The sequence below is a fragment of the Nesoenas mayeri genome, assembly GCF_963082525.1.
Source record: "Nesoenas mayeri genome assembly, chromosome: 10".
NCBI classification, from domain to species: domain Eukaryota; kingdom Metazoa; phylum Chordata; class Aves; order Columbiformes; family Columbidae; genus Nesoenas; species Nesoenas mayeri.
The window spans coordinates 11,410,061-11,427,927 of NC_137560.1; the positions used below are offsets into that span (position 1 = coordinate 11,410,061).

Sequence of the window (17,867 nt, forward strand, 5' to 3'; positions counted from 1 at the left end):
CAATTTTGTCTGTAGAATTAAGAGCAATTGGGAATTCTGGTTTCCCTCAAAATTCAAAGAGAGACAGCTTAGTTTCTGTCACTCAGAGAACATTAGAAATTGTTGACACAGGGAACAAATTTAATACGATCATTGAATGCAAAACATTCTGAATAGCCCAACATATGTATAACTCTTTCGGTATACATATGTATTAATACATGTATAACATAATTACATACATACTTCATTAGACCAACTGGCTTTTATCCCAGACCCGTGGATTTCAAACAGTGGTCTTCAAGTTTGGATTGCAATATTAATGATTTGCTATAGTAAGATTTAAACAGCAACCCACTATTTCACCTACACCTTCTACTTTATTCAGCAGGAATCGTATACCATGATATTTAGGCATTTCTTCTCTGAATTAATTAAGAAAATTGAGCTTGATCAGTAATCATTAACTATCTGGAGTGAGTATCACACAGAGGAAAAAGTTCACACTAACAGGACTATTCTTTCAGAATTTCTACCTACAAATTGAAAGAGCTATAAAACATCAGTTTTACACAAAACACAAAATTTAAAACCAAATACATAGGAAGTATTTAAATTTTCAAAGCACAACTTCTCTGCCTCTTTCTCTGTTATTTTTCTTTCAGTTCAAACACTGATTTTGCAGTGAGAATTGTACTCTGTATAATTAACACTGTAGTCAATTAAATGGAAAACTTGAGCCTGTGCAAAAAAGCAGACCTCATTTCAGGGCTTGCTGCTGCTCTGAAGCTGAATCTCAAAGTGTGTTATGCTTTTTTCTCTAGTTCCTGCTGACCTTTGCTTTTCTTCTACGGAAATGTAATGTGGTGGAGACCTCTCACTCTCATCCAGTTATAGGTGGAACTGGAATAGGGATTACCTTAAAAGACCTCAGTGTTCTCTGAGTTTCTAAAATATTTACCAAAATATTTACACTGATTTGCCTCAGGATTTTCCTTTTGGCAAAAACATTTATTCCTTTCCCCTCAGGGTTCGAAGAGCACTTCACATGAAATCTACTGCCTCCTTTCACATGTGTTTTGTTAGCCTTGTATGTCATCTTCAAACACCAAAAGTAAGAACAATAACTATATTGTGGCAAATGCTTAAGGAAATTCAAAAAATAAATACAATTTCCCCAACCCACAGGCCAAATATTCTAAAATTACTAAATTCAAAAGAGTTATTTGCTCCTGCTAGAGGCAATCCAATTTGAACCAAAGTTATCCTCTATAAAATATATCAAGGGCTCTTGTACTCTAGCAGCTTTGCCAGCTCAACTGACAAATACTCCAGTCATAAATTCAAGTAGCAAATCCTATCTTGCAACTGATGGCTTTTACAGCTGACACTCTGGCACCAACAAAATATACAGTTCTATAGTCAGGAATGAGATGAAAGTACCAAAATGAGGGAAAATGGCTGAAATAGTAAAGACTATAAATGTATAATGAGAAATAAATGACTTTTTTTCAGTACTTCCCCCACTCTCCCCCACTTCAAATAATGAAAAATCCTGAAGAGTCATTTCCAGTATTTTTTTCAGATTAACTGTGAGGCTTCAAGGTTTAAAGACAAGAAGGAAACAAGTTTATAGAATTTAACAGAGAAATAAAAATATTTTTTAAAAAACACACCCCACAAACTGCAGGCTCCATCACCATTAGTGGCAAAGACATTAACCAAGGATAATGTTTGATGTATTATCTATTACACCTGTGAAAAACCATATTATTCATGAGATTAAATGTTTAGTTAACTTCTTAGTTAACTTTATGCATCGTGAGCCTCACTTTCAAATTAAGTTCCTGTGTTATCAAATAGTTTACTATTTATGTGATGTATCCAATACCTCCCAGGTCAAACAAAACTCAAAATGGTTTACATACAATACAATTACCTCCCTTCCCATTTCCTTCATGTCATTCTGACAGCACCAAATGCTGTATTAGAATGCCTACTCTGGACAGACCCCTAATTTAAGGCAGGAAATGGCAAAAGGCAGCACCTGCCACGCTTGAGGTGTAGCTAACCAGTATCTGCTGAAGAAATCCCTTCAAGCAGTGCTACAAGCCTAAAGCAAGGATAACTTAAAGGTAGTTTTATCCCAACCTATATCCTTCTAGATCTACATTCTTTTAAGTGGTCAGCTCTGAGACCCTGTCGGAATCTCAACAACGGGTTTACCCACACAGCAACACAACCACTGTTGAACAGCAGACCCCTGCTTTAAAGCACAGCAGAACAGGGAACATAGAATGCAGTAACTGTCTGAAGTTGTTAAATTTAACAAACAGGATGAAATTACTAAATCCAGCTCAAGTATCAACTAATAAACCTACAGACTTTCAGAAATGCCTCGTACAGTACTTCAGTTTTCAGTTTTATGCAGCAGATGATCACCACCATTACAGGATAAAAAACCCACAACAGGATCAGCAGCACTTTTTGTAGTATCTCAGGGATGTACCGTCAAATGTCAGCTAAGGATATGAATATGTTCAAAGCTGATGAGATCACAGTTCTGAGTCATGTAGCATGAGACAGTACCAAACACCTTCCATTTCAATGCTGTTTCTGCTACAGAGTCAATACGTCTTTTTTTAAAACATGACAGGCCTTGTTTCTTTACAAGAAACACTCACTGACACTCATTTGACACTCATTCTAAGACTTCAATATGAAATTCAAATTTAATGCTAGTACATTTGAACTGGCACAACTGAGAATGACCTATATCCTGCATTTAAAAACAATAATAATCACAAAAAAAAAATTTACCAAAATGGCTGAAGTAGGTATTTTGGTAAATTTTTTTTTAGTTCAAATCACTTCTTCAACAACTTTAATTTCTAACAGCTAACAGAGTTATACACAGAGCATCCTAGAGACTACAATTCTTGCTCCTTATCTTTTCCAAATGCTGGGAGGAACAAAACATAATAATTATTGTTTACTTTCCTCAGATCTCTTTATATCTCAAAAATACACAAAAGGATATAAATTATTACTATCTTTTCCAAATTACTATTAACATGTGATATAATGTTCGTACAGCTTAAAGTGTCAGCTTCTACGATATAATCTATATATCTGTATTATTATCTAACCCAGAAAACCACCAAAACCCTCAGTCAAGACTAAACGATTACTTGCACACTTACAGCGACACATTCCCCTTACTCTTCTTCTAGCTCAGTACTTACCAAACTTTTTCAGATTTAAAAATCCCATGGTGAAAAAGAAAAAAAAAAAAAAATTAAAAGTAATTAGGTTCCTCATTCACCCTTAAATAGTTTTGGGTTGCTGTTTCCTCAACATTTCCTTGGAGATCTACAGCATTATGACCACCTCCTCTTTCCACTCCCACCAGAGAGCTAACAGCCTTTCCTCATCAGCAGCAACAGCAGTAGAAAAGCCAACAGACACCCTTCTGGCATGGATTATTCACTCTGTTTCACACCACTTATATACTGTCATTATGTGTTTTAACCTCTTCCCATTTGACAGAAACATTTTTATTTTCAAATTAGAAAAAAAATTACTGATGCTCTGTTTTGTTTCATTATACTTTCATCTTCAGATAATGAAGTTGTATTCTGTAAGGAATGTTTAAACTTTTCCACACATTTAAATGCTTAAGCACTTTGTCTTGTTTGAAAAAGTAATGAAGAAATACTTTGCACTTACCTAAATTGCCATCAATGTACATGAATTTTAATGAAGAAAACAGTGAAAACATAAAATAAAGTTAAAGCAACAAGTATGCAGGCATCTCTTAAAACACAAGTATTAAAAAAAAAAAAAATGAAGAAAACAAGAAACAATACAGTGAAAAACAGAAAATAAGGTGAATATGCTGAATATACTGGCTTTAAAAATTCTTATAAGAGACTTTCATTGGTCATAAATACTATTATATATTGCAAATTTGCATTGAAAATATTTGATTATTTTCTTCTAGAAGAAAGACATTTATTAAAAAAATCAGGGAGAGGTATTATTAAATTAGTTTATTAATGTGATAACATACCTCAGAAAGCATAGTAAAACACGAACAGAACATTTCCATTTCTCAGGTTGCTAGCTTTACCTTTAGTGTGTAACCTTGTATTTCATAAATATTCACAACAAGCTTCAAAATTTGTAGTGTTACACATATTTACACAGAGACAATGAGACAGGTGAAAGGTATTTATATCCTTAAAAACTCCTCTGACCACCTCTGGCATTTAGGAACAATGTCAGGGCCACTTTTCCAAGCAATAATCAAGTGTATACTTTGATGCATATTAAGGAAGAAAATACCTATCTGCGAGCTCCAACTTAAGACCTAATTGCTTGCAAGTCTCTGCATATTCCAGTAGGTTCAAGCCTCCAGAATTTCAGTGGGCATAAACAAAAAACAAAAACAAAACAAAACAACAAAAACAAACAAACAAAAGACTCAGCAGAGACAGAGAAGATCTTTGATTTCCTTTCACTTGCATTTAGAGGATGCCAGCAGGGTCTAAGCAATGGACTGTTCAGTTTGGATTGACCCCAGCCATAGAAATTACTGCATAAACCTCCACTGACTAGTTCCCAGATAAGCCAGCAAAGTTACAGTAAATCAAATTATCGCCCTTGCTTCCTGACTTTTCTTTTACAAGGCAGAAAGATGACTAAAATAGTGTACTTTTTATGATGTGCAATTCATCGAAACAAAATAAGAGTATAGTATTGTTTGGTTTGGAGCTTTTTGGTGTGTTGGTGCTGGTGGTTTTTAGTGTGCGTGTGCACACATGAGCATGTGGTTCATTTTAAAGAATGTATACATTGGCCTGATCAAGGTTTTACTGGGACTTCAGTTTGGAAAGCATCATTTCAGATTATTTCTTAGTGTATTTTCTTTTACATTCTACTTAGACACTTGTCATGAATCAAAGTAAAAATGAAGAGCACGCGAAATAACATTGAGTAGCTACTCACAGTTCTGACTTCATGAATACACATACCCTTTTCTATTGATTATTTTATCAGCTCTGTTCTGTTAATTGCAGCATCTATGAGTTATTCATATTGCTACAGATATATTAAAGTTATTTCAAGGAACAATTTTATATTCAAAACCATGAGCCTCTGAAAGGAACTGTTCACTATCCTTTTCATATCGCATTCATATCAGGATGAGAATTAAATTTCATAAGAAGATCAAAATTTACAATATGTTTTCAAAGAACACATCAAGCAATTTAATATTACCTGGTTTTCTGTAAGAAGAAAAAAAAATCCAACTCACCATTTCTTTCCAACAAAAATGTGTAACTATATCATGAATGGAAAAGAGTCACTGTTCATTGCATGCAGTGGTTCATTTTGTATTAATTACGTGGTGTTAAATAATGGCATTTATAAGTAAGAGAAACAGGCATTATTTTTTGCAACTAAGTTTACAGTTTACTTTTAAAATGTCAAAGTAAATCTAATTCAGTTACTGCAATGTCATAATAGCAGCATGTCAACTGGTAAACGTTAATATGTTGTCTTAGAACCAGGTAATCCAAATGGATAAGCTAGTTCTGTCTTTTTTGACAGACAGGCAATCCTTGCAATGAATCCTGTTGAGTAATTTCTTGTGTCCTCCCAGTTCTTTCCACCTCCTAGCCTTCTGCTCTCCATTGAAACCTTCTATATTAATCCTTCTATATAATACATTTAAGCAAGATTAGAGAAAATAACTATCTACCTGTAAAAAAACCACAAAATCTCTGACCAAGAAACTGAAAATAGATTATTCCAAGATGAAGAACCACTTTAAATAGCTAAAAACATTTAGAGTACTTCCTGCCCCATGTATATAATCAATTCATGTATAGAATAATACTAGCTGTGCTCTGAGAAAATATGCCACAAAGAAGAATAGAAAGACAACTAACTTTGAGTTGTAAATTCAAACAACACGTGCTCAAAGCACACATTTCCAAAGGTAAAATAATCTTCAAAAGAAAATCAGGAACATTTAAGTTACTGTCCATAAATTTCTTCACATGGGTTTCTTTTTGCTTCCAAATTGTTTACTTTTCAGCAATTTTCTGTTAAGACCCATCCTACTTTCAGTCTGTTTCTTCAAATTGCCAATTTTGTTTTCATTTATAATCCTAAACATTTTCCAGAATGTTTTTAACCCTTCAAGATTGACATTATCTGGATGCATAATACATATCCATCATTCATAACATTGATGAAAGCCTCAAACACATGACAGATCCCTACCAGATGCTACTAGACAGCTTTCCAACTTCACCATGAATAATTGATAATTACACTTTGAAGCAGTCTTCTAATCAGATAGCCATCCATATAATAGCAATTTCACCTCATATGCTTCCCACCAGCTTCCTAATGAAATTTTCTTAGACAGCATAAAAGTTTTCCTTATGCCAATACGTTAGCACTGTTTTTCCCTTTGCATAAAGCCTGTTTTCCTGTCAGCCAAGAACAGGCTTTTGACATTATTTTTTACAAATCCATATTGTGTTAGTCTTTATATTTTTCCCCGTATTATTGATATTTTAGAAATAGCTAATTTAAAAAAAAAAAAATACAATTTTTTTCTTTGTTTTTACAATATTTTTCCAGAAACCACAATAAAAATATCAAACTCCTAATTCATTCATTCATCTTTTTTTTTTTTTTTTTGGGCAGACAGCCAGATAGATTTGCCCTTCTCAGGTCTCCTGAGAGTTCCCAAAGTTGGCTATGAGAATAATGGCCCCATCAGGGTCAATTTCATCGTGCACAGCCCATCTGAAAACAGATGTTAGTGCTTCAGTAAGAAGCATCTCAGTTTTTAAGAAAGGAAGCTTCATAAGTCAGTAACCCTCAGACACACAAGGACAGGTCTATCACTTTTTAGTATAGATGTGATAGATGGCACGATTTTGTCTTTAAAGTTATTGCTTTCTGATAAAGTTAACTGAAAATAGTTGTTTGAAAGAATCAATAACCATGTGGATAAGCAAGACTGACAAACTAGCTGACACAGCCAGCTTAGACTTCAAAAGCCATTCCTTCAGAAAGGCTCCCCTACAAATGCTTACAAGAAAACTAAAAAGCAATTAGATAAGGGAGATGCTCCTTTCATACATAAATATTTAATCACAAGAGAGGAAATAGCAGAAACACATGGTCAAGTCATAAAACCAACAGAAGGTCCCTGTAGAGTTTTGCTGGAACCTGTGGCTGGGCTTTGTGCTGTCTCACATATCCTAAGCAACCCAGGGCACAGGGTGAATGGCAAGATGACTAATTTTCCTCATGATACTTGGTTATTCAGGGCAGTAAAGACAAAAGCCAAATGCAAATAAGGATTTTATAAGACTAAGCAACTAGGCACAGACTGGCAGATGACATTCAGGGAGACTCAAGTTATATACAAGTGAAAATAATCCTACCTTCATGTATGGATCTAAACTGATTATAACCACTGGTGAGATTCTTCAACTATGATAAATATTTCCATTAAAATATTAGCTCAGTACTCACAGCAAAAAAAGATGCCATCCAAAGCTAGAAAGAACAAACAAATGAAGCACTGGGAATTGTTGGGAGAGATGTACAGAATAAAAGGGCAAACACTATATCACTAATGCATAACCCATTTTACATCTGTACTACGAAAAACATTGATCCATTTTGACCTCTTCACCTCAAAAAAAAAAAAAAAAAAGCTGAAAAACATTCAGAGAAGAATAAATAAAGGTAAGAGAAAGGTAAGAGTTTCATGAAAAGGAACTATCACATGCTAAGATGCTCCTGTCTGGAAAAGAGCTGAGGGAGGAATGTGATGACAGTGTCCTATAAAGTCATACATGGCACTGAAACCAGCAGCAGACATCAACTATTTAATGTTTCTTCCAGTCCAAGGAAAAATCCTAGCAAAAGCAGCCAAAGTCTAGTGTGAAAAGCAGTGGCTGTTCACATGACATGTTTAGATGTGGGATTCGCTGTCATCAGAGGTTGTAGACACTGGAATTTTACACAGGTCCAAAAGCAACTTGTTTAATTCAAAGAAAAGTCCACTGAGAGTTATTAAGCACACAAAATCTGTAGCTGGATCATAAAGAGTACTCAATGGATATATCACTGTATACCAAGTCTGTTCTATGAACTTCTGGATACTGTTAGCAATGGAATACTGGGCTACCCAGTCTTTATGTTATTATAGAGTAAGGATTCATGTCAAATACATAGGTAGGTTAAAATAAAAACTTTTTGTCTTTTGTTAGTTATATAATCTTCAGTGAAATAAATGAATGAATAGGGGGATTCATACAAGAGTTAGTTATTTAGTTTCCCCTCATGAAGAGGAAATAGCTTTTAGAAAAAAGAAAAAACAAACAGGTAACCACTTTGGCAGGTGACAAATTCTCTGAATACCAGACTCAGATTCCAAATGTCAATGCAAGATATTCATGTGACATTTCTGTAAGAAAGATTACCAAAACAGAGTGCCTTAGAATACTCCACTGCAAATAGAGTATTACTGCTAAGGTGACACCAATTGCCAAGATTAGAATGCCTAACCAATGTAAGGCTTTTAAATAGCAGAACCTCCACCCAACAAGATTTTTAATAATATTGCTTCTAGCAGCATCCTAGTGCACCTACTATAAATAAATTTTCAGCAACTATTACTATCGGTCTGAATACACAAGTTATACAAGAAATAATAATAATAATTAATATAATAATTAATTCATTGTACTGAATTCCAGATCAAGACCCAGTCAGTTTCCCCCTGAAGTAACTGGCATCAGGCTTGTTAGTTCCATAGTCATTTAGGTTCGTGATATGCTTAAGATGTGAATGGTTTGGTGAAAAGCACTGATGATCACAAACTCAGAAGTAAATTAAAAATTTCAGTTGTTGCTGCCTGCCAGCAAAGAAGTTTAGATTGAGAACCTGGAAGTGAGAGAAACACAGGATTGTGTTTTTGTCTGGGGAAAGTTAACAGATGGTCTAAAAACGAGCAGCTTTAAAATAAGACCAGCAGCCAAAAAGTGTGTGGAGACAGCAATAGGAGAGTATTTATGATCTCTTCTGTGCCACTGTTTTGTATAGCTTTGTGAAATAGCCAAGAGACTCAAAGCTTGGCCTTATAGCTTTATTCATGCAGACTAAAATACTTAACACAAAATTACAGAAGGTCACATTTGGGGATTTAATTCTTTTAACTTTAAAAAATGGGTGACTAAATACTTATACAGCTCATACAAAATATACCTCTGGATGTTTGCTTACACTTTTCTAGAAGTGGCTCATTTATCTCTTCAACAAAAGGTTGCTGAGTGTATTTAGACTGTTGCTGTAAAAAAAGCACTAGAGAAAGTTTAAAAACTAAGAAAATGGGTACTGACAAACAATTATTCTCTTCAGCTATAATGCAAAAAAATGTTGGATGAAGGAAATTATAACCAGCATCCAGATTCTTATTAATGTGCTTTCCTACTGTTTAGCAGTTAAAGACAGATAGATCAAGACATACAATTCTTGCTTGAAATGTCAAGCTTGTTCCAGAATAGGCTACAGTACCGTAAGCAAAACATCAAATACTTAGCTGTAAGTGAACAGAAAGAAACTTTCAGAATTACTTACCTGATTTTCTTCATGGGAAACTCTCATTTGTTCTTTAAGAACTGACATTCTGGCAGCTTCTTCTTTCCTCAATACTCTTTCTTTCTTCAGCTCGGGACTCCAGAAAGTTTTGATGCTATTCATGGAGGACCCCAGCTTGCTGTCCTTTATGTCTAGTTCTTTTCTGAGGAGATCATTCTCCCTCTGTAGATCCTTAAGCTGAGCCTGCAGGTCTAACATGGTACTATCTCTAACCTGTCTCAGCATAGAAGGAACCTGATGATGGTGATGGTGTGAAGATGTGGTCAGACCTCCATGTTGATCAGTATAAGAAAGAACATCTGTGTGCGAAAGTCCAGCTGAAGCAATATTAGGACTGCTCCCCATAGCTGTAACTCGACCACCATATACAGCTCGATTTGTAGCCCTTCCAAGAGTCATTGTGCCCTTTGGGAAAGTAGTAGAAGCTACACCTTCATGGTCACTCAGATACATTGGTCCAGATGTTGCATAGGCTGCGTTAAGGGACTGGATGTTCTCCATTGATAACGTCTTACCTGTTCCTCCTCCACTACTTGTTCGCCTGTGGCCCAGGCGAGGAGATCTTGGCAAACGAGGAGACCTGGAGGGACTTCCTTCCAAGTTGCTGATTGTTCTTGCACTTCCATACATTTTTGTTATACTTTGAGGTACTATTTTTTAAGAAATAAGTAACACTAAATTTGAATATTAAATCTATAATTCCAGTTAGAAATATTGGCAGTTTCACTGCATTCTTCCAGTAGGCAAAAAAACTATTGTTCCTCCAAAGCCAGAGACCTGAAAAAGAAGATATAAAATTAAGTAAATTTTCCTCTTGGAAAATTAGTTCACAAGTAATCAGCATATACCAGAAAACAAAGTAATCCACTTCCTAGAGTAATTACTTTTAAAATAAAATTTACTATACATTTTGTATTTAGGATGACTAGTTAAAAATACATTTTCAAACTAATTTCATTCAGAAGACAAAAAATGCTCATTTCCTTCTTGCTAGAAAATATCTTCACATTTTTATCTAGATAACAAGCTTTATGTTGCAATAAACACCATAGGCCCAAAAAATATCTTAGTTGATATGTTAATGAACTTATATGACTGACCATACATAATTATATAAAGGAAAAAAAAAATAGCTGCTATTAACATTGAGAACTATGCAAACTAAAACATTTCCGAAAGACAGTATAACAGTAGCAATTCAGCAGTTCTGTTTATTCTCTAGAAACAGTAGTTTAAGACAGAACAAGGAAATAAGCAGGAGTTTTAATTTTTGTTTAGCTTAACAAAGAACTTTTTGGATAGGAAAAAGGATGAAGGAAAAAGCATTTCTAATAATTCAGCTGTAACCAGTAAAAACATATTTTAGCCAGAAAGATTAACAGTAAATAAACTAAGGTAATTTGAGCGAATATTTCCTCCTCAACAATTATAATCTATTACAAAACAGTATTATTTGTTCAAAGTACTAGTTTGCTAGTATTTGTTATTAATAAGCTTCTCAGGAAAAGATTGCATGACAGCTATCTAGGTTTTCATTTAGAAAAGGAGTGCTTGCGAAATACAATTTTCTTTCTTTTTTTTTTTTTTCTATGAATATATTATTATTATTTTGATAGAACTATCCTTATAATTTATTTAACCAAACAACAGATAGACATGGACCAGTGCTCTGTTTTCAAATTCTTCAATACTATCATTCTACATTTACCAAGTTCCAAGTAAGTTTAATAGCTTTACATAGCATAAACATAAACATCCAATAGGACTTTAGGATTAGGTAAGCTCACTGACTTTTTAAAAACAAATCTGATAATGTCAATAAATTTGTGGTATTCATTAAATTAGTGGTCATTAACTAGAGCTAGTACATTCCAAAAGTAATTTGAGGAAGAACAAAAGTTGGATTCAGTTAAATCCAGTAATCTTTAACCATACCCACAAGACATCCTCATTATCTATAGATACATTATTTCCCAGTGTTTTGAAACACCTGATCTATATTTGCTGGGAAAAAAAAAAAAAAAAGTGTTAATGCAGTGAGGCAAGCAGAACGATGATTTGACGTCATGTTTATTAAAAGGTCTACTATATTAAATCTTCACCAACAATATTAGCAGAAAATATTATGGATACTAATAATGTCAGCAAACATGAAGCATGCCTCGATAAGACAAGAGATAATCCCTTTAAACTAAAAGAGGGTAGATATAGACTATACACGAGGAAGACATTTTTGATGATGAGGGTGGTGAAACACTGGCCCAGGTTGCCCAGAGAGCTGGTGGATGCCCCATCCCTGGAGACATCCCAGGCCAGGCTGGACAGGGCTCTGAGCAACCTGAGCTGGGTGAAGATGGCCCTGCCCACAGCAGGGGTTGGACTGGATGAGCTTTGAAGGTCCCTTCCAAACTAAAATGTTCCATGACACTATGATTCTCAACTGACCTCTCATTACCCCACACAAGCATATACTACATAGCTTATATTAATTTTAAGAACTGCTTGGTATATGCTATGTGTTCGGCAAGTTTAACAGCCAGCACAGTGTAAAGCATTTTTGCCTCCTTTGAATTACCATTATGCATCTGAATTAACTGAAATTTTTCAAGTTGTTCAACTTGTTTCAACTACTACTATACAGCAGTGGCTACTCATGAATTTTCACCTCTTTCCCAGGAGGTCACAAGAGTCTTGTGTCAAGAGTCACAAGATCCATAAGTAGAAGACACAGCACTACACTACATTGAAACATTGACAACAATACCACTATGGGTTTGGGGCAAAAAATATAAGAGCATGGTATTTATTCAACATTGATAATTTGGAAACACTTTGTACTACACTCAGGCTGCTCCATTAAAAGGAATTAATTTCAACGCAAACATTGCCCTCAGCAAAATGGATCAAACAAGCTAACATAACATAACATTGTTTCATACAAACTATACTAACAAGACCAGTAATTATGTCATAAAACATTACAAATTTTTGCCATGTACAGATTTAAAGGAACCAGATATAACTTGCTGATTTCCATTTTCAAATTTTGACATTTTATCATAAGCATCCCAATCTGCTCCCCTCTTCAGCTGTCATCCAGCATTCAGGAGATGACCTACAGCTTGTTCCACAAAAACACTGGTGCAGCTTTTCTGCCATCTCAAATTCAATGCATTGATCAATAAAAACAATATATCATGGTGGCTGGGGGCAATGCAATAGCTTATCCTAATCTTCAAGTGTCAGCCATCCTATGGCCAAATATTATAACACCACTCATAATGCACTTGAGAAATCCATCCTTGTATATTTCTAGTTTCCTGAAAAAGTTCTGTAGCTCCTTCAAAGAGGATCTGGCATGAGATCAGAACTGAAGAGCATTTTCCTTCCACTTGCTTGTGACAGATCCTGAACAAAAGCAACTGTCTGCTAGACTGATACAACTTTCCCCCTCCCTCCCTTCTCTCCTCCTCCCCGCCTCAAAGATAAAAAATCTAGGCTGGAAAAACTAAGATTGCTAGCATAAACTGTCAGTGCCAATATAAACTAGGTACAATCAAATATTTTTAGATACAGCAGACCTGGTACGTGGCCAGGTGGTGGGGGTTGGTGCAGCTTTGTTGATACTCAAAAAATAGGTATAGGATACCCTTGTCTCATGTCAATACTGTAGTTCATGCTTCTTCCTTTGAGTCAGCCTTTTGTTTATGTCTCTGATATGCATTTTACATACTTGTTTTGCCTTTTAGAGTTTATTAGTTGTGTTCTGTCTTTTCTCTACTTGTATGAAGTTTTGAGAATTTCTCATCTCAAACCAGAGAACACTTACTTAGCACATCATTGAGCCCTACTGAAAAAAAGGAATCATCATCCTTCATCCACAGGAAGACTAACTTCTCTCAGGACTTCTCCTTAGCCTTAATAGTAATGTTTGCATACTGATTTAACATTGTATCTTTCATATGCCTGTGAAAATTCTGAAAGCAACAGGAAAAAAGCAAAATAAAAGACCTTTGGGGGGGGGGGGGGGGGGAAGGAAGTATGCTTTTTGCAAGTGTGTACATCTTGAGGGTAAACCTTCTGCCTTCCTTTAAGACTGTGGAGTTTTGGAGTTTCTCAGACACTGTAGAAGCCATATACCATTTCTTTATGGAATAGCAGAGAAAGGCATCTACATAGGTTCCTACTTTTCACTGCTTATACATGGAGCCTTCCTCACTTCAGGAAGATTTACTTTGTGTCTCAGCACATCAGGAATTGGAGGCATGAAGAGGCAACATCAGCCTCAGGGTCTCAAGAGTTGCCACACAGATCATCATCTACTGCCTGAAGCAAGCAGATACCTTCTCCCATCTTCCCATAGAACCGGCTGACACAGAGCCATTCTAGTTGAACTTAAAGCAGGTGAGATACAGATTATTCTATACTGAAAACTAAATTGATTTTATTTGGCTATTTTAAACAGGGTGGGGGGAGATATTACTCTAAAGCACTTGGTTTTTACCTAATACATAATGGATGGTTTTGCTAAACTGAAGCATAATCCTCCTTATGCACCATAGTGAAAGAGGCGGAGAGAGAGATAAATGGAATCAAGTGGAAATATAAGAAATAACATAGATGTATGTATTTTTATAAAAATATTAAATGATTCAGACATTGCATGTACTACAGACATAGTGAAATGTGTATCTTAGCAGATTACTTGTGAATTAATTTTACCAATCATGTAAAGTGTTTATTAACAACACTGAAAACTGCAGAAGGATCACCATAATTTCCAACTGGATTCAACTCACAATTGACAAGAAGAAATCAGTTCCTGAGAATTCAAGTACTATGGTATCCAAATCCATTCAATTTCTTATTTTTGCAATGAGACGATCCAAATGGATGCCAAATAGTGTGGCCACAAGTATAGACACAGTAAACTTCCATTAGGAATTGGAATGATGTCATCAAATTGTGTTCTGCTGAGCTCTCAAAGTCAGTAGAATAGTCTGGCCAGTAAGTCAGCATTCACCCTAAGTGATCCGAGCTATTTATTTAGAAGGAAACTGTCCCACATATCACCAGTGCTCTATGCAACATGTGATCTGCTGGACCAATATTAAGCTGATGTTTCTGCTGATCTGCCTTTACATTTTCTTCTAAGTATCATGCAGACAAAAAAAGCACTATCCAGTTCATTTAGAGAATTTCATTTCTGACATTTCCCTAGATCAACTATGATCCTCAAAAATAAATTGTAATCTCATTTTGCTTCAAAGTAACTCTTGACATTTTGCCAGGACTTTGTAGAAAATATAAGCTAGTATTAACATTGCAAAACAAATAAGTTGAGCAAACCTCATCATTTGCTAAGCGTATGCAAGATCATTCAAAAACCAAAACTTATGTCACAAAAATCTTTAAAGCAATCCTAAAGCTGGAGAAAACAAATATAATCTCACAAATAAAAGAGCAGTTACATCTTTTAAAAAGTCAGCATAGCAATAATATTTCCTAGGTGGAAATGACTGTCTCCATACATATCACAGGCATCTTACAAACTAAATGAAACTGAGAAGATAACAAATGCATCACAGTGGATAAAAATATAATACACACCATAAGAGATACAGGTGGGAGAACATATGTTGCCTTTGCAAGTGATACACAGGCTGGTTGCCTCGCTCTCTTTGAGGGGTGAACAACCTACTCTTTTCTGTTAGTCACTCCTCAAAGATCTGCAAGAATGATCTTTCTAAAGCAATAAAATCACCTTGAGCATTCTTTTACAAAAACATGCATGTTAAATAGCTAATTCTCTAAATATCTGGTATATTTGACTTTCTAAGATGGTCTAACATGCTAGCTTGATATTTGGCTGCTAAGATCATGGGCCACCCTTTCTCTTGCCACCTTTTTACAGCCTTCAGAGCAGGCAAGAGACAGGAGGGGCTACTAGCATAGATAATTATGTCTTACACTACCATTCATCAGAATTTGAGCCACAATTTGACTATCAGCAGGTATGGGGAGTTGAAGATGCACACATAGAATATGCGAGGTAGTGAGACAGGTCTCCACCAAATGCTGTTTAATCACAAGAGAAAGTATTGTAAGTATAATGAGTTCAATAAGGCACTCAAACACTAACAGAAGATATTAATAAAAGGAGGTCAATGCTCAGGAAGACCAGAGACAGAAAATTTCTAAGGCAAGGAACTCCATTATGCACAGTAGGATGGGAAAGAACAAAAGACGTCCCCGCGTGCCAACCTTCGCCTTCATCCTTGGGAAAAAGGGAAACAATTTCAGTAACTGAATCCTCTACCTACTGGAAAAAAGGATGTGTCTCATCTCAAGACACAAAACTTTTTCTATTCATAAATCCATCTTCATGGTATAGGCAGAAAAAAACCCCACACAATTAGAAAGTCAAAGCACGTGATCTCAATGCTATATAGTGAGGAAGGAAAATAATAAGATGGCATCATCTCCCACATTCAGGAACACAGTGTATCAGCCTAGGTACCCCACCAACCAAGCAGGACTAAACTATGAGCTTTTTAAAGATAATGACAGCCAAGTCTCCTCCAAACCTGTCAAAACACAGTTTCTCCAACATAGAAACACCACTTCAATCCTCAGTGCTTCAAAATTATTTACCCAAACTGTTTTCTGGAGACTGCATTATTACCATCTACTCTCTCAAGTCAACAAAAAGCATTTCAGATGGAATGACAAGGACAATCCACATATTTTATTTTTCACTTGCAAAACATTATCTCCTCGCTTGTGCATTTGAAATTTTAATGGTGATAAAAGAAAAAATCTATTTGGAGACATTTACCCCACCCTGGGTGCACTTGCGAGAGATACAGCACAGAGTTTCTCCATAGTACAAACATCTGTTTTCAACCTCAGCTGTGAAGCTATGAGTCTCAGGGACTGCCTTTATCCCATTAATCCTTTAGAGTAAGAAATTACGTTCCCTTCACTCAGTGTAGAGCACCAGTCCCTCCTCCCACCCACAGTTTCCTCTAAGAAAAGTGAAATTGACAACTCACCTTGATGCCTTTGAAAACTGTTTTACATTGAGCTTTCAAACAAAACTAATAGTAACAGAAGTTTCTTTTAAAGCACTGAAGAGATGTGGGAAAAGTTCTCTTCACACACACCCCTGAACCCTGTCACCCGCAAAGCCGAGACCTAGACTGTCAGTTTCTTACATCAAAAAAACTCTAACAAAGCATTTCCCACAGAAACATACTCCTTAAGTGAACTGAAGAAACTTACCATTACACACCCCCTACGTGGAAGAAAAAACAAACAAACAAAACCCTGGAAAGAGACCTTTTCATATCCAAGGAAAGAAATCTGGAAATGCACTGCTTGAGCAGATGAGACTGCGAAGGGACAGGAGCTGCAAGAGCCTTTGCTCTTGCACAGAACAGGTAAAATACTGACAGCCAAGCAAGATGGCAAACCGACTGACCCCACGGAGCAGCCGCGGGGCACCGGGGAGGAGCAGCGGGCGGTGGCGGCGCCTCCTCCTCCCCGTGCCGCCCGCGGGGGCTCCTGAGGGGACGGGGACAGCGACCGTTGGGCTGCGCGAGCCCCGGCCGCACGCGCCCGTCTCCGCCTGCTCGTGGCTGCGCGAGCCGGGGCGTTCCCGCCGCGGAGGGCGGGGCGGCGCGCGGCCGCGCTGCGGGTTGCGGGGCGGGGCGGGCGGAGGGGCCGAGCGGGGGTGTCGTCGCTATTCGGAGACCTCAAGGAAATCCTCTGGGCAAAAGGGTCGTTTTATAGGGGTCCTTGTACAGCCGCAGGTCGGGGGTGGGTGCGCTGCTTTGGCACAGCCGCCTGCGGGGGGACCTGAGCCGGGCGAGTTTTGGGGCTGCGAGGCTAGTCTCAAGCCCCCTCCCTGTGGCAGGAGAACGACCGGCCGTAGGGCCGCAAGAGATCTCTTCCCCCGCCCTGGAAAGAGCAGCTGAATCAACGCTGTGCAGTTCTCCGCTCTCCCGAGGCGGGCGGAGCGGGTGGCGGCTCCGCAGCATCTTCCCTCGGAGCAGGGCGGCCAGGGGCTGGCGGGGCAGGCGGAGACAAGGATCTTTTGCGTCCTCGGCCTCGCCACGGGGAGACGAAGCGCCAGTGGAAAAGCGACTTGATGGAGGCGGGGGACCTTCCCCGCCCTTAGGAGGATG

The 17,867-nt window shown here is 37.1% G+C and overlaps 1 protein-coding gene across 1 annotated transcript in view; it reads right to left on the reverse strand.

The window, feature by feature from the left end:
* Positions 1-10,308, reverse strand: part of ERC2 (ELKS/RAB6-interacting/CAST family member 2) — a gene marked incomplete at both ends in the record, with an annotated part of 318,636 nt that extends 308,328 nt beyond the window's left edge. Inside the window, one exon of the mRNA XM_080350354.1 lies at positions 9,658-10,308. Coding sequence (XP_080206480.1) covers positions 9,658-10,308 — 651 coding nt within the window. The remainder of the gene's footprint in view (positions 1-9,657) is intronic.
* Between the last annotated feature and the right edge of the window lie 7,559 nt (positions 10,309-17,867).